Source organism: Prionailurus bengalensis, chromosome A3 (genome assembly GCF_016509475.1).
Source record: "Prionailurus bengalensis isolate Pbe53 chromosome A3, Fcat_Pben_1.1_paternal_pri, whole genome shotgun sequence".
Lineage (NCBI taxonomy): Eukaryota > Metazoa > Chordata > Mammalia > Carnivora > Felidae > Prionailurus > Prionailurus bengalensis.
Genome location: NC_057354.1, coordinates 118,980,019 through 119,000,325, shown reverse-complemented (window position 1 = coordinate 119,000,325; position 20,307 = coordinate 118,980,019). Strand labels below are relative to the sequence as shown.

The following is a 20,307-nucleotide window of genomic DNA, read 5'->3' as shown; positions in this document are numbered from 1 at the left end:
TATGGTGTAATACAATGGAGTATTACTCGGCAATCAAAAAGAATGAAATCTTGCCATTTACAACTATGTGGATGGAACTAGAGGGTATTATACTAAGCGAGATTAGTTGCAGACAGACAAATATCATGACTTCGCTCATATGAGGACTTTAAGATACAAAACAGATGAACATAAGGGAAGGGAAGCAAACAATAATATAGAAACAGGGAGGGGCACAAAACATAAGAGACTCTTAAATATATAGAACAAACAGCGTTGCTGGAGGGGTTGTGGTGGGGAGATGGGTTAAATGACTAAAGGGTGTTAAGGAATCTACTCCTGAAATCATGGTTGCACCATATGCTAACTAACTTTGATGTAAATTAAAAAATAAATAATTTTCAAAAAAGGGATGTAACAGGGGCGCCTGGGTGGCGCAGTCGGTTGAGCGTCCGACTTCGGCCAGGTCACGATCTTGCGGTCCGTGAGTTCGAGCCCCGCGTCAGGCTCTGGGCTGATGGCTCGGAGCCTGGAGCCTGTTTCCGATTCTGTGTCTCCCTCTCTCTCTGCCCCTCCCCCATTCATGCTCTGTCTCTCTCTGTCCCAAAAATAGATAGAAAACGTTGAAAAAAAAATTAAAAAAAAAAAAAGGGATGTAACAGACACCATCTACTCCCCCTCAGGTTTCCCTCAGGAATTTGACAAAAGACCTGATTAAAAATAAGTAGACCATAAAATGTATGGCCCACAAGGAATGGTATGGCCATAGACCACACCTCATACAGTGGAAACAAGCCAATCAGGAATGGACAACCCAGCACCTAGAGCTATCAAGACAATAAGGGTAAAACCTGAGAAGGAACAAGGGGGGAGGGAATGGGTGTGTGTGGAGGGGGGGTGGGGGGCAGTGACCAGAACCTTATAAAAGAAAGACCCTTGCCTATAGTCCACGGACATTCACTTTCGAATGGCCCCTCTCTGTAAAGAGAGCTTTCATACTGTTCTTCTTTCTGATCTTAAATTCTAATACACTTTTACCTGCTACTCATTTTGTGTCCACCTCTTCATTCTTTGAAGCGGCGAGACAATGAATCCCAGGTATGGAGGTAAAAAATCCTGCAACACTAATGTGCACTCCGAGGAAGGGGCCCACGGCTCCATCTTTGGGGATGCCATTATCTGTGCCACCAAACTGAATTAAACCTGTGAAGAGCCTTGCAGAGCCCTCTGAATATCTCAGGTGCTCATGCCTTATGGATCCCATGCTGTCCTCAGATATATGGTAACAACTCTCCCCGGCCGCTCTGGTTCCTTTGACTCTCCCCCTCCCCTTCTTTAGTTGTGGCCCCCTGTAGGTTCAGCTACCCACTGTGTCTGCTGTGCAGGACGCGAACACAAGTTCTGCAGGGTCAGGCTTTATTGGATACACTGAAGGCTGAATGGGGTCTCAGGTGCCCTTCGTCCTCTTCAGCCAGGAGAGAGCAGACTCCATAAGGGGCTCCCAAGGTTCAAGGCTGGAGAACACACCTGACCTCCGGCCAGCCAGCCCTTCAGGGAGTCTCGGGGGCTCCCTGAGTTCTGGAGCCTGGTGGGGACAGTGGGGTTCAGAGGAGGTACTCCAGGGAGCCTCCTTGTCTCTGGAACTAGAGTGGCGACTTTCGGAGAATGGGCTCTGAAGAGGCAGGACTCTTTCGGGCAGAGGACGGCCTGGGCTTCAGGGAGACAGTGGCCTGTTTTGGTGCCTGCGGTAAAGGCCCTGAAAAGCGCATAGAGTGTGTAGATCTGAGGATCCTGGTGGGGGAGGGTGGGCCCCGGGCTGGATCTGCCCACGCCTGAGCCACCGGTACGTGAGCTGCTGGGGCCTGGGACGCCCGGGTTTGATACCCACGGGCCTGAGCGGCCTTGCCCTGTGGACCTACTTCCTCTGGCCTTCTTTCTGGCAACAGGTGCAAGGCCCTGGCCTGGCCCCGAGGCAGGCGGAGGCCGAAGCCAATGCCTAGGCGGAGTGGTCCGGATTCCTGGCCCTGCGCACAGGGCAGTAGTTGGGGGAAGGCAAGCAGCCGGGGTCCGGTCTTGTACCTGGGGATGGGGCACGTGGGGCTGCGGGGCTTGAGACACACCAGGCATATAGGATATTCTACAACTGGGGCCTGGCCAGTTGTGCCTAGCCACAGGTGCTGCAAAAGCAGTAGCCGCAGGTCGTGTGCAATGCGGCGGTGCCCCAGATGGACCACTAGGGCCTGGGCCAGGGCTCCCGGGTCCATGAACTCTGCAGGGTCCCTCTGGCTTGCCACGCATCCCCCCACCACCCCAGGGGACCCGGTATCCCTGTACTGGTGCCAGGGCCTCTTCCCGTGGACCCCAGGAGAAGGAAGGCTGGGGGCCGGGGAAGTGACAGTGGAGCTGGGGTGGTACCCTGGGTTGGAAGGAGACAGATGGTGAGAGTGGGGGAGAGAGTCGTTCTGTAGCTGAGTGGGAGAGGAGGAAGAAGTAGGAGGAAGGGAGGGGTATAGCTGGCGGGTGGGAGAGGAAGAGCGTGTGAGGGAGAGAGAGAGGTAATTCTGATGAAAGAAAGTGGGGGAACTTGGGAGGGAGGAAGAGTAGGGATGTAGGACCAAGTCAGAACCTGAGTCAGAGTTGTAGAAATGGGAGCCAGGAGAGTGAGACCGTGGGGGAGGGGAGCAAGGTGGGTGAGAGGGAGGGAGCGACGGCTGGGGAGGCAGAGGCTGCAGGTTGCCAGAAGACAAGTCCACAAGTTGTGAGGAGCCCTGAGGGGGGCGCCCAGGGGGTGCTGTGTTCTGTGGCAGCAACTCGTCCTTGTTTTGAGGCAACATTGCCTTGAATCCAGAAGGGACTGGGGCCTCAAGACCAGAGATTAGAGACCTAGCAGAATCAGGACAGTATCTCTGAGGCCAGACCTGGCGGAGAAATCGGGGCCTTCTGTGCGCAAGTGTGACTCCAGCCTGGTGTCGGTGCTGCTGTTGGTCGAGGACAAGGAGACACCCAGCCCTGTAGCACCAGGCTCTCCGAGTGTTCAGGCAGGCACTTGGATCTAAACTTGGCCTCTCACTTTGCAGTCAGCCATTGACGAGGGATATATGGGGATAGAGAATCAGAGCTGCCTCTTGGGAGCTGAGGGGCAGCAGTAATCATCTGGGTGGGCCAGGGAGGAAGAACACAGCCCATGGGACCTGTAGAGAAAGAACGAGAACCTAAGATATTGGGAGAATTGGTCCATTTCTGGCTCTGAAGGCTGATTTACTAAGACCCTGAATCCATGTCACCTTTGGGGTCACAAGAGCTGGCAAAATGCTCCACAGAAAGTGAGAGCCGAGGAGGAGAAGAAGGGAGGTGGGAGGTAGAATGGAGTTGGAGGAGGGGGCTTAAGGATGGCTGCTGAGATGGGACTAGAAATTGGGGGTGTTCTGGTGATGTGAGCTCTTACCAATGAGGGTTCCTCCAGGCTGTTTCGCAAGGCGCTTCAGCAATTGAGGGAACCTGGGAGAAAGAGGAACAGTCACCAAACGGTGGATACACCCCCCTCTGTCCCCAGTATCTGTCACCCTAAACTCACTCTGACTCAGATTTCTGTTGGAGCCGTGCCCTCAATGCTCCTTCAGCCAGGAGGAAGTCTTCTGTTACAGGCTTTTGCTGTCCTCAACCTGAATCAAGGATTCTGCAAGCATCCTGGTTTCCTGCCCACTTTGGTTTCCGTGACCCCTCGTCACCCCTAATGCTGATGTCCTCTGGCTCAGCCTGGTCCTGGCTGAGATGGCTGAGCACACCCAGAAACAGCAATACCAGTGGGGCCAGCTGGTGAAAGCCTGTGGAAGACCAGGCTACATCTAAGGGGTGGCGTTGCCACCCCCATTGGGAGCCAGGAACCCCATTCCCTGGGGGAAGTTCTCCCTGGCATCTAGTGCCTATGTCACAAAGGTCAGGTGCTGACATAATACACTCTCCTCCTCAAGGCTCTAGGGCCTTCTTTCAGAGATCGTCAAAGGCTGGTCCTTGACAAAACTGAAGCAGACAAAATTCTTTGGGGCACTCGGTCTCCCTTTCAGGCCCCAATCCTCCCCCTGCTCTCTGCCCATATACTTTACATTTCCTACCCCTTCCTACATCCAGGGTCCTCTCCAACCACACAGCCTATGTGGGCCAGGCTCTCCCTTCAATTTGCTATTTTCTTTTGCTTTCTGAGCAGTGCTTGTGCTCTACATTGGTTCCCCCATTTGGGATATACTTCTATAGTTTAATAACTATTTTCTTAGCAGCTTTAATGAGATATAACTCATATACCATACAGCCCACCCATTTAAAGTGTGCAATTCGCTGTTTTCTAGTTTACTCATAGGTTGTGCAACTATCACTTACATCTAAGCATGTTTTTCTTTTTGATGCTATCTACATCTAGATAGATGATAGATATAGATATATCCTAGCGGTGTTTCTCTAGAAAATGGTTTCATTTAAGGTATCTATTTTTATTGACATATAGATTATATATATTTACAGTGATAGATATATAGATATTATAAGAAATTGGTTCATGTATCTATGGAGGCCGAGAAGTCCAAAGGTCTGCAGTCTGCAATTTAGATATCAGGAGAGCCGATGGCATAGCTACCCCAAGTCCAAAGCCTGAGAACCAGGAGAGCAGATGGTGTAAGCTCCGGTTCAAATCTGAGCCCAAAGGGAAGAGAAAACTGATGTCCCAGCTTGAAGACAGTCAGGCAGAGAGAGTGAATGCTCCCTTATTCTGCCTCTTTTGTTCTACTCAGGCCTTCCATGATCGGATGAGGCTCACCCACATCAGGGAGGCAAGCTGCTTCACTCAGTCTACCAATTCAGACATTAATCTCAGCCAGAAACACCCTCACGGACACACCCACATTAATGTTTAACTAAATATATGGGCACCCCATGGCCCAATCAAGTTAACACATAAAATTAACCATCACAATCTACAACTGAAAGATTAGATGCCCTTCCAAGGGGCTATGATACCTGTATTAAAGGAGGCTTTGCCCATATCAATATTTCTGATAGTGTTTTTTTCAGGAGCCCTGGAGGTTTTTCTTTTTTTAACGTTTATTTATTTTTGAGACAGAGAGAGACAAAGCATGAACGGGGGAGGGTCAGAGAGAGGGAGACACAGAATCTGAAACAGGCTCCAGGCTCTGAGCTGTCAGCACAGAGCCCGACGCGGGGCTCGAACTCACGGACCTCGAGATCATGACCTGAGCCGAAGTCGGCTGCCCAACCGACTGAGCCACCCAGGCGCCCCTGGAGGTTTTTTTTTTTTAGTCCAGGGCAAGTCATGATAAATTTAGGAATGAGTAAGAGTCGTGGCTTGTATAAAGTGACAGAAGGGCACTTATGGGTGGTGGGAAAGGAAAACCAGGCAAGATCTCAGGCACATCAGTTTTACGGAGGAGGAAATATGTGAGTTGAGATCCAGCCTTCAAGGATCGAGAGGCTTCCTGGAACATGGGACTTTTAGTGCTAAAACCAAGACAGTTCTGGAAAAACCGGGACAATTGGTCACACTAGAACTTGGGTCTTCTTGGAGAATATTCATGTTCCCCTCGGGGTATGAGAACCCTAATCTGGAGATTGCTGTTCAAACAAAAAACGTCTGTAGTAATTTCAATTTACGCTAATGAATCTCTCTCCTAGTTTGTGCTAATTACCCTAGTTACTTGGTTTGTGCTTAGTAAACCTTTATGGACTGAGTGAACAGAAGTTCTCCAAGCATTTGGCATCCAAGGTGGAAATGTGATATTGTAATGGACTTGTTTTAGTTTGCTAGTTATTTCCTGTTGTAGATATCATCTACCACGCACTCTTCCCACCCTCCGTTTTCTAACCCTGGGCAAGAACACTGTGTATTATTTCCTTCAAATGCTATATAGCATGACCCTTCCAGAAATTTGCAAATGTTTCTTAAGAGGATGGACGGATGAATGAGTAAATTGATAATTATTTAAGAGAATTTGACCTTTGCACTTTTTTCTTGTCCTTTCTTTTCTGTTTGAGTTGTACATATGATACGGTAGGAAGGGGCTGTTTACAGAACTACCTTGAGTATTCTTGCAGAGATCATAATTATAAGAGAGGTGTCAGATAACTGCAGATAGGTAAATAATTTATTCAAAAGGGGGAAAAAGACAAATTCTAGGAGCTCAAATCAGTTTCTAGTTGCTTGCTAGGAAAATTTTACTTTATAATTTCTAACGTTTACTTATTTTTGAGAGAGAGAGAGAGAGAGAGAGTGTGCACAAGCGGTGGGGAGGGGCAGAGAGAAGAGAGGGAGACACAGAGTCTGAAGCAGGCTCCAAGCTGTCAACACTGAGCCTGACCCGGAGCGAGAACCCACGAACAGCAAGATCATGACCTAAGCCGAAGTAGGATGCTCAACTGACTGAGCCACCCAGGTGCCCCGGAGGGAAATTTTAAACTGGATTATTAAACAGAATGTATGTGAGCTCTGAGAAAGGAAACTGATGATCACAATGGCCAGAGTTGATTCAAGCAAAACAAATTGTGGAGAACATACGGCCATCTGGAAGTGGCATATATGCTGTGTCATCATGGAAAAACAATTATATCTGGCTTTTTACTTTCCAGGATGAGAAATGTGCTCTTGACATTGCCAGCTAAAATACAACAGCCTAAAGTAAGCGCCAGAATACCAACTTTTAAAAAATAGTTCACACAGACGGGAAATAATTCACTCTATAGTCTCTCTCTATAGTCTAGGTATTTGGGAAGACAAAATGTGATCCGAATCCACATCATTGACTTACCATTGGAAATCATATGTTGCAGGGACTGACTTATTGCTTTCAACATCATCAGTATCCTCAAATCATATAGACAGACCTGCCTGGGAGCCAGAAAGATGTTTGATGCTTGGTCTCTGAACAAGGGAAGCTGAGAAACTTAATGAATTAATTGCCTACTAGCATCCAGCTAAGGGGGTTAGTTTCATTCATATCAATAGAAATACTCAAATAACGTTGGGCAAAGTTCTGTCTTTTTTGAACAGTGCTGGGGTGAGCATGATCGGATTTGCCTCCATGACCCTTCTTTTCTTACTCTTCCAAAGTTGACTGACATATTCTTTCAAACTGGCTACTAAGGACCCTTGTTAGATGGGAATTGAAACCTGCACACCTGTGCTCTGACCTACTGTGAGTTGCTTTTGCAGTTCAGCAAGGCAATATACTTCATCCCTAAGTGTTTGTAGGTACCCACATATACTCCTTGAGTACTTACCGCACATATTTTCCCACGTTGTTTTCATTGCCTACTTTGTAAATGAGTTTTATAACCTGGGAATGATAATAATCCCTATGTACTTTTTACGTTTATTTAGTTAAGTAATCTCCGCACCCAACATGGGGCTTGAACTCATGTCCCAGAGATAGGCAGCCACAGGCTCTTCTGACTGGGCCAGCCAGGTGCCCCTCCCTACATATTTTGATTTCATCAAGGCGTTGACTATTGTGCTGGAAAAATGTGAGCCAGCCAGTTGAACCACTATTGCGTTTTTGCCTTTTGTCTCTTATTGTTCTTTGAAGTATACAAATGATACACAAATAAATTTCAGTCTACAAAAGCCAAACAATACAGAAGTATCCAGGTAAAATTTAAAAGTTCTCCTTGGCACTCTTCCCATTTTTACTCTCTCCAGGAATCTTCACTGTTTGTCCTTTACTTTTGGATTTATCTAATATCTTGAGTTTATTAACTATAATTCAGTATCTCTGCGTATATATCTCTATTTAATCTATCAGTTACTGAAAGGGGTGTGTTAAGATCAACTATAATTAATTTCTCTGTTCCTACATTTCTGTCCATTGTGCTTGATATATTTTTGAGGCTGTGTTATCGGGTGCAAAAATGTGTTTATGATGACCGTCATCTCGTTCCATTGTTCTTCCTATCATTTAGCAAAACACAACAAACTTTAAGATAAACCAAGCAAGCTTTCTCCTCAAGGAGTTGGAAAAATGAACACGAGGGCAAAAGTGAAGAAATGAGAGGGAAGAAAGTAAAAATGATCGGGCTAAAAATTAATGACACAGAGACTTAAAAATAATATAGTCACACTCGTCAGGGTGGCAATTACAGAACAGAAAATAAGTGTTGGCGAATATGTGGAGAGATCGGAACACTCGTGTACTGCTGGTGAGAATGTAAAATGATACAGGTACTACGCAAAACAGTACAGTAGTTCCTCGAAAAATTAAAAATAGAATTATCACATGATCCAGCAATTCCACTCTTGGGTATGTGCCCCAAAGAATTGAAAGCAGGGTCTCAAAGAGATACTTGGAGACCCATGTTCATAGCAGCATTATTCACAGTAGCTAAAAGGTTTCTACAACCCAAGTGTCCATTGACAGATGAATAAACAACAATTATATATACATACAACGGAATATTATTCAGCCTTTAAAAAGGAAGGAAATTCTGATACCTGCTTGCAACACGGATGAGCCTTGTGGATGCACAAAGTGAAAGAAGCCAGTCACAAAAGGACAAATATCATATGATTCCACTCATCTGAGGTACTTAGAAGAGTCAAATTCACAGACACAGAAAGTTCAATGGCAGTTGGCAAGGGCTGGGATTAGGGAGAATGGGGAGTTATTGTTTAATGAGTATAGAATTTCAATTTTGCAAGATGACAAACGTTGTGTGAGTGGATGGCAGTCATGTTTGCACAACAGTGTGATGTACTTAACGCCACTGAACTGTATACTTAAAATTCTTCAAAGGGTACATTTTATGTTATGTCACAATTTTTTATAAATAAACATTTTTTGGGGTGCCTGGGTGGCTCAGTCAATTGGACGTCCTACTTCGGCTCAGGTCATGATCTCGCGGTCCGTGAGTTCGAGCCCCGCGTCGGGCTCTGTGCTGACAGCTCAGAGCCTGGAGTCTGTTTTGGATTCTGTGTCTCCCTCTCTCTGACCCTCCCCCATTCATGCTCTGTCTCTCTCTGTCTCAAAAATAAATAAACGTTAAAAAATATATATAAATAAATAAATAAACATTTTTTAAAATATATAGAATACTTTTTAAAGAATAAAGGCTGGTCCTTGAAAAGATGGATAAGTGAGGCACACTTCCGGTAACACTTACTAAGAACAAAAAGAGAGTTGGGTACAAATGAAATACAGGACAAAGAAAAGGGGTGGGGGAAGCATCTAGACACATAATGGAGATTTAAAAATAAGAAGGGACACCTGGGTGGCTCAGTCCATTAAGCATCTGACTCTTGGTTTTGGCTCAGGTCATTATCTCACAGTTCGTTGGTTTGAGCCCTGAGTTGGGCTGCACACTGACAGTGGAGCCTGCTTGGGATTCTCTCTCCTTCTTTCTCTGCCCCTCCCCTACTCATAGACTCTCTCTTTCTCCTGAAAATAAATAAACTTTAAAAAAAGAAAGAAAAGACAAGAAAAGAAAAGAAAAAAGAAAAGAAGGGGGCGCCTGGGTGGCTCAGTTGTTAAGTATCCAACTCTTGATCTCAGTTTAGGTCATGATCTCATGGTTCATGAGAGCCCTCATTGGGTTTTGCACTTGGGATTCTCTGTCTCCCACTCTCTCTGCCCCACCCACCACTTACATACACTCTCTCTCTCAAATATAAGTAAATGTTTTTTAAAAATTCTTTAAAAAATAAGAAATACTTGAGGCATTAAGAGAAGTATGAGTGACTGTTCCAGCTAGAGGCGGAGGGAGAAGGCTGCTCTTCCTGTCCCCTCCCACTGAGCCCACAGCCAAGCAGAAGGATCCTGAGCTTGCCAAGCACTTCTTTTTCAAAGGCACTTCCACCAGGATCCAAGAGGTCATTGTTCCAAGTATAAATAACAACTCCTGAGAGATGGGGCTCAAGTTCTGAGGTGAAGATGATCCTACTCTGCATCCACTTCCTCGCTACACCTCAGTGAGACCCAATTCCACCCAAGTGGGACTGTGCCTGGGCTTCTTCCTCAGCCGGTGATAGTGGGGGCTGATGGTGCTGCGCTGAAACAAAATCCAGGAAGAGGAGAACCTGTCATCAGCACTAGACGCCAACATAGAAGCCATGAGACCCAACTTCCACGAGTTACACTAGCTCCTGGGACCATACCTATGTCTGACCCAAGAAGTAGATATCCCAGACCAACTTCAAGAGAATACATGACAGGGAAGATGGGCCTTCACCCATCTGCTGCCTGTATTCCCCCTAAAGCCCACTTGGACCCGTGTGGTAGAAGCTGTCCTTGCTATATCCGTGGCCTCGCTGCTGGAGATGAAGCACAAGGCTATAACAGAGTTGCACTCCACAGAGCCACCCACACATGCGTCTAGGTAGAACCATGCCCCAGAGATAGCCAAGAACAGCACGGACCTGAACTGTGCCCTGGAGATGAGTTTCACCACGAAGAACCCTACTGCCTTGAAGACCAGCTTGTTGAGTTCCAGTCTGCCTTCTCTGATGCCCGCCAGGGAACCTGTAAGATGATGGAGTACTAGAAATGACCTCTGCACCTTCTGGCCTGGGAGGCACCACTCCTTGTACATCAGTCTCACTCTCTCCTGGTTCACCACTTGGGGCTTTGTGGACACTGTTTTTCGCTGTGGAAGTTTTCCTTTCTACATCAGCACCCGTGCTATAGATGCAGTGCTGAGGCGGTAGACTGACACTCCCAGGTTCATCTGACCATGACCTTGCAGTCCTTCTGAGGACTGAGTCTTCGGGTGGAGGAGCTCCCTGAGGGTGTTCAGATCACCTAACTCTGAAAAGGCACTTGGCACAAGAAGATCTGTTTCCACATAGCTGCGAGTGTGGCTTTTTTCTTCCCTCCTACTTTGTGTCCTGCTGAGGCTCAGAAAATTTGGAGTCAGACCACCCTCCTTCCCTGATGGGTAAGTTCCTACAGAGGGAAAGAGATCATACCCCTTTACCATACGGTAAGGGCTTCCACAGCTTCTCCTAAAGTCTGACGTTGGCATGGACCTGATTAAATTTCAGATGGAAGCTTCTGGAAGTCTGCCCTATCAACAACTTCATGTCTTCTGAGAAAGAATATTGACCTGAAAGCCTAGAAATGCCCACCATTCATTCCATGGGCTACTCCTCATCTCACAGATGGTTAGAATGCAAGAAACTCAGGACGGCCCAATGAGCTCCCTGGTGGGTGGTAGATTTTTTGGGGGGTGGCTTTTTGAACCTGTTCTCCGGAACTTGGGATGGGAGCCCCTGTTGACTTTTAGCTCATCACTGGAAGGTTGGTGTCTATACCTTCAGAGTAGCTACATAAATATAGGAGGATAAAAGACAGTTCTCTTAGGTCTAAAAAACATCTTTTTGCTCTATCCTTCAAAATGATGTTCTTCTGTCCTGAGGTTCTGGGCAGTTCTCTCAAGATTAGAACGCTCTCTGACTGCAAAGGGGCTGTACTTCCCGTAGACGACCTTGCTCTTTAGGAGTGCCATGATAGTTTCTTATGATCTTGAGTTTCAACAGCAAAAAGGTTCATGTCCTAGGAATGGTTCTTATGCCTCTTAGAAGGTGTGGGTCTTTTGTGCAGATCTTGGAGATGTTTCACATCAGTCTGAGCCTTGCAGTCCAGCCACAGAACTGTTGGCTAGTCTCTGAAGCTTTGGGTTTTACCAGAGATCCAAGGTCATGCCCATTTTGTGGGCCAAGTGTTGTTCTTGGGCAAACTGGCCATTCTCAGAGTTTTACACTGTTCTCAGGGCTGAGGAATGCTTAGATTTTTTAAAGAAATTTTCTTCTGGACAGAACTTTTGTTTTTTTCTCATTTTCTTGGAGATACGTTTCTAAGAGCATTTTGTTCATTAAAGTGTTAGAATTCCTTAATGAAATGGCTAAATTCAAAGAAATATAAAATACTAAGTATTGAAAAGGAACAGGCCCTTCAATCAGTCAATAAGAAGCCAAAGAAATTGAATGAAAGTTAAAATTTCTTCCCCTCTTCACCAAAACTAGTCCTAGTGGTTTTACAAGTAAGTTTTACCAGACCTCAAAAAAGAGTTAATTTCTATATTATGTAAAAAGTTGTTTCAGGGGCGCCTGGGTGGCTCAGTCAGTTGAGCGTCCGACTTTGGCTCAGGTCATGATCTCACAGTTCGTGAGTTCGAGCCCCACGTGGGGCTTTGTGCTGACAGCTCGGAGGCTGGAACCTGCTTCGGATTCTGTGTCTCCCTCTCTTCCCACTCATGTTCTGTCTCTCTCTGTCTCTCAAAAATGAATAAACAAAAAAAAAATTTTTTTTAAGTTGTTTCAGACAATAGGATAAGAGCAGCTAAACATCTGACTGTTAGTTTCAGCTCAGATCATGATCTCCTGGTGGTGAATTGAGCCTTGCACTGGGGCCTGTACTGAGCATGCAGCCTGCTTAAGATTCTCTCTCCCTCTCTCTCTCTGCCTCTCCTCCCCACTCATGCTCTCTTTCAAAATAAATAAATAAACTTTAAAAAATACTTTTACTTTTAAATTAAAAAAAAAAAAGAAAATAGAATAAAAGGGAGAGCTACCCAGCTCATTTTATGAAGTTAGTGTAACCTTGATACCAAAACCAAATAATGACAGTTAAAAGAAAATTAGAATCCCATTTCACTTATGAGATGGCTGTAAAAATTCTAAGCAACATATTAACTATACGAAGCAGAAAGTATATTTTTTAAAAAGTAATCACAAGCAGATGGGACTTATCACAGGAACTCAAGCAAGATTTGTCATCAGAAAATACAACAAAATAATTTGGGGTGCCTGGGTGGCTCAATTGGTTGAGCAACGACTTTGGCTACGGTCATGATCTCATGGTTTGTTTGAGCCCCACGTCGGGATTTGTGCTGATAGCGTGGAGCCTACTTTAGATTCTCTGTCCCCCTCACTCTCTGCCCCTCCCCACTAGCACTCTATCTGTCAAAAGTAAATAAACATATAATAAAAAGAAAATACAACAAAATAATTTAACATATTCGTAGACTGAGGGAGAAAAATCATGATTGTATCTCAGCTAATGGCGAAAAAGCATCTGATAAGTTATACACCTAGTTAGAATAATAATAAAAAAAAAAACTACCAAAAACCTCTTAGCAAACAAGGAATAGAAGGATATGTCCTCAACTTGCTAAAAGTTATATATCAAAAGCCTACAGCAAATAGTATGCTTAATGGAGAAATTCTAGATACGTTCAGTGGAGGGTTAGGGGAAGAAAACAGTGCCAGCTACCACTATTTCCTGTTAATGTAGTGTTGGAAGCACAAGCCAATGCTCTAAGGAAAGAAAAAGAAACAAGTGTAAAGATTGAGAGGAAGAAATAAAACTGTCATTTTGTATCTACTCAGAAAAGCCAATGGAAGCAACAGAGTTTTAAGACTAATAAGAAAGCTCAGCAGGGTTGCTGGATTCAAGACAAACATTAATGAGCATTTCTGTACAGCAGCCATCATCAACTAGAAAACAGAATAAAATAAAAGCATTTGCAAGAGCAACAAAAACTGTGAACTAATTAGTTCAACAAAACTGTGAGCTATTTCACTGAAGCAAGAATACACAGACCTTCATGGAGTAAACTATGCAATTAATAAAGGATATAGATGTTTAAAACAAAATGAGAGGGGTGCCTGGGTGGCTCAGTCGGTTGAGTGTCCGACTTTGGCTCAGGTCATGATCTCGCGGTCTGTGAGTTCGAGCCCCGCGTCAGGCTCTGTGCTGACAGCTCAGAGCCTGGAGCCTGCTTCGGATTCTGTGTCTCCCTCTCTCTGCCCCTCCCCCACTCAGGCTCCGTGTCTCTCTCTGTCTCAAAAAAGAAACATTAAAAAAATAAAATAAAATGAGAGACATTTCATGTTTTTGGAAGGATTGACTCAAAACTATAAAGATGGCAATATTCCCCCAGCAACTCATTTACTCAACAAAATCTCAATCAGAATTTCAGTTGAATTTTATAGGAACCCAATGAGTTTTCTCTAAAATCTATATGGAAAAATAAGGGTCCAGAAATAACTAAATCAACCTTCCAAAATAAGAGTAAAGAGGAGAGTTTTATCATTCCAAGTAGTAAGACATGCGATCAAGTCAGAACAATAAAAGCAGTGTGCTGTTGGCTCAAACACAGACAAAAAGATCAGCAGGACAGAATAGAGAACTCAGAAATTGGCTTTTATACGAATATGGGAACTTATCATATAACAAAGTGGGAGCTACAACTGAACAGGAAGAGAGAATGGACTGTTCAGCAGATGATGTTGGGATAACAGTCTCCCTATAAGGAGAAAATAAAACCGGCTCCCTATATGGAGAAAAATAAAATGCAATCTCTACCAAGCACCACACACAGGATGCTTGAACTTGTCAGTTATCAGATAAAGGCAAATTAAAGCAGCCCTTTATAGCTCTCCCACCATAAAACTGGGAAGCTGGTTAATATCAGGTGGTGGTGAGCACGTGGGGCTCTAGGGTCCTGTGCAGTGCTGACTCGGCAACTGTTCCGGATGATGGCCCTCTGGCAACACTTAGTCGATTAACCCAGCATTCTGGTCCCAGACCTATGTTGTTTTGTTTTGTCAATCTTGCATAGATCCACAAGGACACATGCAATGGTATCATGATGGCATTTTTGGGGTGATGATGAGTTGGAAGCAATCTGGATGTCCATCCTGGGGTCTCTGGGTGATCAAAATGTGATGGGTGCACACTGTGGGGCATCCTGCCGCAAGTCAGAAGAAGGGGCTTAAAAACATAGGATTGGACTTCCGGTAGTGGCAGCGGGAAATGGGTTACCCAGCGGTGTCTAGGCCTGTACCGAGGGGAATCCAGCAGGAATCGGATCCATCAGAACCGTCACTATGATGCCTGTGGGCAAGAACAGCAAGATGCCGCAGCACATTGACTGCAGGATGAGGTGTCTCCTGCAAGATGGCCGTATCTTCGTTCATACCTTCAAGACTCAACAAGCATTCGAATTCAATCCTCTGTGACTGTGATGAGTTCAGGAAGATCAAGCCAAAGAACTCAACGTAAGCAGAAAGAGAAGAGATATTGCTTTGGAGGGGAAAGCCTGGTCTCAGACGATATAGTAGAGGGACTTCCTCCCAAAGATACTGGCATTGCCCAAGTGCCACTTGCTGAGCTGCCGGGGGTCCAGGCAGAGCTGCTGTCAGAGGAATCCAACTGGTGTTCCAGGGCCCCAGGTTCCTACAGGACTTGCTGGACCAGTCAGAGGGGCTGGTGGGGCACCCAACAGGTGGTGACCCCGCAAGGAAGAGGCACGGTGACAGCCACTGCAGCTGCTGATACAGCCAGCACTACAGGGGACCCAAACCAGTGTCTGCCTGGCCGTGGGGGTCTTCCCCCACCTATGGGCCAAGGGGCACCCCCTCCGGGCATGATGGGCCCACCACCTGGCATGAGACCTCCCATGGGTCCCCCAGTGGGGATCGCCCCTGGACGAGGAACTTCAGTGGGCATAGCCCTCTGGGGATGTGGGCCCCCTCCCCTGCAAAGCAAGGGCCCCTCCCCTGGGAATACACCCACCAAGACCCTAGACTCATCATGGCCCCTATAAGTTCCCTCACTATTTCCTGAAAGGCTGTACATGGTCCTTTTACTTCCTTTTGACCTGTGAAACTAGTTCATAATAAACTCTTAAGATTATAAAACAGAGGCACCCGGGTGGCTCAGTCGGTTAAGCGTCCAACTCTTGATCTCGGCTCAGGTCATGATCTTGCAGTTTGTGGGATGGAACCCCGTGTTGGACTCCCCAGCTGACAGCACAGAGTCTGCTTGGGATTCTCTCCCTCCCTCTCTCTCTCTCTGCCCCTCCTCTGCTCACTCTCTCTCTCTCTCTCTCTCTCAAAATAAGTAAATAAATGTTTAAAAAAAACCACAAAGAGGGGCGCCTGGGTGGCTCAATTGGTTAAGCGTCCAACTTCGGCTCAGGTCATGATCTCGCGGTTCGTGAGTTTGAGCCCCGCGTCAGGCTCTATGCTGACAGCTCAGAGCCTGGAGCCTGTTTCTGATTCTGTGTCTCCTCCCTCTGCCCCTTGCCCACTCATGCTCTGTCTCTCTGTGTCTGAAAGAAAGAAAGAAAGAAAGCCCACAAAGACCTCTCGTTAGGATGGGAAGACATGTGCGTAACCCACCCAAGGCAGAACACCACAGGGCGTGGGGCCACCTTCCAAGTCCACCTGGCTGCCTGGGCTCTCATCCCAACCCCGTCACTTACTAGATGTTTGACGCTGGGTGAGTTGCGTCACCTCCTGATACCGGTTTTCCCATCTGTAAAATGGGGATGTAAGAGTCTCTTTTTCTTAGAAGTTTGTCCTGAGAAATAAATAAGAGAATACGTATAAAGTACTTAGCGCAGTGCCTGACCCAGAGTGACCTAAACGCACCGAGCTTTGAGGAAACTAGCCAGGGTGTGGTCGGTCACGCATCAGTTAGAATACCCATGAAACAGGGAGACATGGGCTCTCTGCTCTGTGGGGTTTGAAGAAATCTTCACGAACGAAGGGCATAACCCAACAGGCAAAGGCAGCTTTTCCCTGGCAGAGCTGGAGGAAGATATTCCAGGGGATGGAAAAGCACTAGGTTGGAAATAGGAGGCCTGCTTGGGGGGATGGGGATTAGTGCCCCGGGGCCGGCCGGAAGGTCAGGTCATTGGCAAGGGGAGGAAAGGTCCTTTTAGGGATGTGTGCAGGCACCCTTCTGGCAGAGGAGGAGGTTTGGGGTCCTTCCATTGGCTTGAGCCTCAAAGCTGGAGTCGGGCGACCATCGCAAGACTACTGCGGGGTCAGGCAAGTCTCCGCGAAGGGAGCTCCCTTCCCACCATCCTCCGGCCTTCTGGAGCGGGGGGGGGGGCCTCCTCCCAGGACTTGGCCACTCCCAACATCCAGTACCCCCACCCCGGAGCCGGGTGGGAGGCAGGCAGGCAGGCAGGCAGGAGGCTTCTCGCGGGGGCTGTGCCGGGTGGGCGGTTTTCCCAGAGCAAGGAGTGAAGCGCGACTGACTTGGCGCCAGCTCCCTCAGATACAGACATGGTCGGCTGGGTGACCAGCCTGCCCAGTTAGCCCGAGCCCGGGGGCTCCCTCAGGCACTGTGCTCCCGTCCTAGGGGCCGCAGCACCACCCTCCAGGGGTGTGGCATGTCACGGAGGGAGGTCAGAAGGCCACCAGCCATGCCAGGAGTGGGGCAGACCCCGGCAAAGGCCAAGCTGCGGCTGGCGGCAGGCACTGGCAGGAAGAGGAGCCGCCCGTGCGGGACAAGGCAGGACCTGTGGGAAGAGACAAACTGGAGGGACCAGATGTGGAGCAGAGCTGCCCCCAGCTTAAGAGGGGCCAGGGCTCCCGGCAGGGTAAGGAATCACTGGCCCTGTGGAGGGAGTGGGGAGGCAGGAGGGGAGGGGCTGAGGCGTCACCTCTGCTGGCAAAGCCTCACTCGGTATGACCGTCCCTTCCCAAGAGGGGGACACTGGCACCCGGAACTCCACGGCTCCACACTTGGGTGGTTGGGATAACCGAGCTGGTCTTACCCAGAGCGCAGCTCAGAGAGCTCCTTTTTCCTTCTCTGCTGTAGCTGCCTCTTCATGTCAGGACCTGGCTGGGCAAGGATCAGCCCTGCAGAGCAGGGGTGGCTCTGTGCTCCCTGCGGGCCCAGGGCACCCCGACAGCAGGATTCAGACGTGGCCGTGGGTGCAGCAAGGGCTAGAGCGTTAGGAAGAGTAAAGGACTCTCAGCTTCTGAGCTGCCATCTGACCCCAAGTGAGACCCTCTCTCCATTTCCTCAGCCATAAAGCAGGGCAGGACTGAGAGTGCACAGAGAGAGCGTGAGGCCCTCGGGTCTCTGCTGTCCGGCGCATGGCTGCTCACACTAGAACGTTCTCAGAAACCAGGGGCAGATGGGGATCCAGTCAGACCCACTCACCTGGGGTCCTCTCTGCAGAGCGAGGCCAGTCCCGAGAACGCTGCTCGGGAGCGGAGCCGCGTGAGGACGCTGCGCCAGGCCTTCCTGGCCCTGCAGGCCGCTCTGCCCGCCGTGCCCCCTGACACCAAGCTCTCCAAGCTGGATGTGCTGGTGCTGGCCGCCAGCTACATAGCCCACCTCACCCGCACACTTGGTCGGGAGTTGCCTGGCCCCGCCTGGCCACCCTTCCTGCGTGGACTCCGCTACCTGCACCCTCTGAAGGTAGGCCACGAGCTCAGGGCCTCAGGGGGTGGGGTTTGGGATGGACTGGACTGAGGCCCCCGGCCCTGAGCAGAGCTGACACTGGGACCAGCTGCTTCCTGCTCTCTCGGAGGGAGAGGAGCCAAGGCTGGCTCTTGGGACTGCGCTGACCTTGGGTGTAGTGGGGGTGGTGATTGGAACTGACTTCACGAAAATGCGGTTCCTCCAAGAGGAGGGAGATTCACAGAGTCCCAGGACTCTGGGGTGCCTAGCGGCAGGGGAGAAAAAGGAGCGGTTTCCGGGGCTGGGGCCTGGGAAAGGAAACCGCACCAGGAAAGCCCTAGATTCCAGGGCACACCACCCCTTCGTACAACGCCTTGGTGTCCCCTGGACTTCTGCCGTAGGAGGGATCCCCCTCTGGGAGAACAAGGTCTGAGAAAGCCTCATTCTAGAAGCAATCAAGCTGGGGTCGGGGAGGAGTTTGGGGGGTGCTTCCTGCATGCACCACCTCCCCAGACCAGGACCTACCTTTTCGGAGCCTCGGTTTTATCAGATGTGAAAGGGAAGAGGACGTGAGCCTTATTTCTCCTTCCGGGGCATGAAACGAGATCATGAATGAAAAGTATAATTAACAATATTCACCGTCGCAGTAACGGCAATAACATCACTTGGGTGCTAAAGTGATGTCAGGAGCTGGGCTTAGCGCTTTGGCCATCTCTACCTTTTAGTGCGCACAAGAACCAAATGAGGATCACTTTCTAAGTGAGGAAATCGAATCTCAGGGAGAGTAAGTGGCTAAATGCAGTTTGAACCCAAAGGTGTCTGACCTCAGAGCCCATGCTTACAGCCACCAGGCAGGCCAAGGGGACGGCACTGTAAGTTGCTGCTTGCAGAGTGTAACCGTTATAGAGGAAGGGCCATGCTTGCCCTCTCAGGATAGATACAGCACTGTGATGGGGTCCACCTTGTTTTTATAGAGGATACTTTCACTCTCTCTCTCTCCCTGAAACGCAGTTCTGAAACGTCTTGAAAACTTGAGATTGTTTTCTTCCATGCAAATATAGCCTAAATGCAAGAATTCGAGACTACGTGGGGGCAACTCTGAAATACTGACGGGGGCATAGTCACTGCCTTAGCTGTAAAACGATGAGCAAAGTAAGGCCCTTGCACGTAGGAGGTAATGGATACATGTGTTGAGGAAAGAACAGATGAGAGCTGGTTTAGGTCAAGAACTTGGGCAGTTTGGTGGGATAGGATAGTTTGCTGGGGGCAGTGCCCCTTCGACTCCCCCGGTAAAGGGGCTGCCAAGAGGAGGGGAGACCTCAGGGCAGAGTAACCTGGTGTTTGGGGGGTTGTCCACACTCCTGCTGGAAGCATGGGTGATCTTGGGAGGTCCCCAGCTTAGACGGACAGAGCAGCACTGATAAGTGTGGCCAGAGGCGCTTGGGCGGGGGGCTGGGCAAAAGAAGAGGTCGGGACCGGTCAGTACCAGGAGGAACTTCTCCTTGCCCTAGTTCTCTGCCCTCCCCACTGCCTAGCCCCTGCCCATTGCCAGCACTGCCATCCACCTCCCTCCCCACTATCGGGGGGCTCTGTTCAGGACCCTTGCTCTCCTCGAACAGCTCCTATGGCCACCAGGCTCAGGTGGTCAGGAGAACGCATGGGGCCATAAGTGGCGGTGAGTCCGAGACCACTATCAGAGCAGTGATGAGGGAGGGCTCGGGGAGGGGGCTAAGGAAGGCCATGTTTGGGGTGCCAAGGACTACAAGGGGCTGTAAGAGTGAGTATTACTCACTTACCATCCCCATGTCTTGCAGAAGTGGCCCCTGCGATCTCGTCTCTATGCTGGAGGCCTGGGGAGCTCTGGCCTCGACTCCACCACAGTCACCACCTCAAGCCAAAGAACAAAGGAGGCGGAGGCTGGGCCCCAAGTCTCTGAAGAGGCACACGCTCTCTTTCCCACGAAGCCACTCTCACCAGCTCTCGGGGACAAATGAGTATCACACTTGCCCTTTTCTCCTAGACTACAAGTCGAGCTTAGGGACCTGGATTCTCTACCAGCCCTGCCTGTCTTCACTCTGACTCTCAGCCCTCGGATCAGACGGACTCAGGTTCAGCTCGCAGGTTCCAG

At 48.5% G+C, this 20,307-nt stretch overlaps 2 protein-coding genes and 1 pseudogene across 4 annotated transcripts; 2 read left to right on the top strand and 1 right to left on the bottom strand.

Annotated features, from left to right (window-relative positions):
- Positions 1-1,378: 1,378 nt before the first annotated feature.
- Positions 1,379-18,031, bottom strand: PRR30 (proline rich 30). Of its 3 annotated transcripts, XR_006301086.1 has the most exons (4): positions 3,554-3,917; positions 3,425-3,477; positions 2,898-3,170; positions 1,627-1,735 (listed from the first exon to the last, which is right to left on the bottom strand). XR_006301086.1 is itself a non-coding variant. In XM_043604311.1 (3 exons), the coding sequence occupies exon 3, from the start codon at positions 2,811-2,813 to the stop codon at positions 1,623-1,625; it is 1,191 nt and encodes a 396-aa protein (XP_043460246.1). In that variant the 5' UTR covers positions 2,814-3,170; positions 3,425-3,477; positions 16,240-18,031; the 3' UTR covers positions 1,379-1,622. The 3 variants fall into 3 exon arrangements, 2 of the variants coding, with proteins under 2 accessions (XP_043460246.1, XP_043460245.1); XM_043604311.1 differs by lacking the exon at positions 3,554-3,917 and adding an exon at positions 16,240-18,031 and having other exon boundaries at positions 1,379-3,170; XM_043604310.1 differs by having other exon boundaries at positions 1,379-3,170; positions 3,554-3,915.
- LOC122497342 lies at positions 14,631-15,559 on the top strand (annotated as a pseudogene).
- On the top strand, positions 17,158-20,307 carry TCF23 (transcription factor 23). Its single transcript, XM_043604312.1, has 3 exons — positions 17,158-17,367; positions 17,955-18,197; positions 19,994-20,307. The coding sequence occupies exons 1-3, from the start codon at positions 17,158-17,160 to the stop codon at positions 20,171-20,173; spliced, it is 633 nt and encodes a 210-aa protein (XP_043460247.1). The 3' UTR covers positions 20,174-20,307.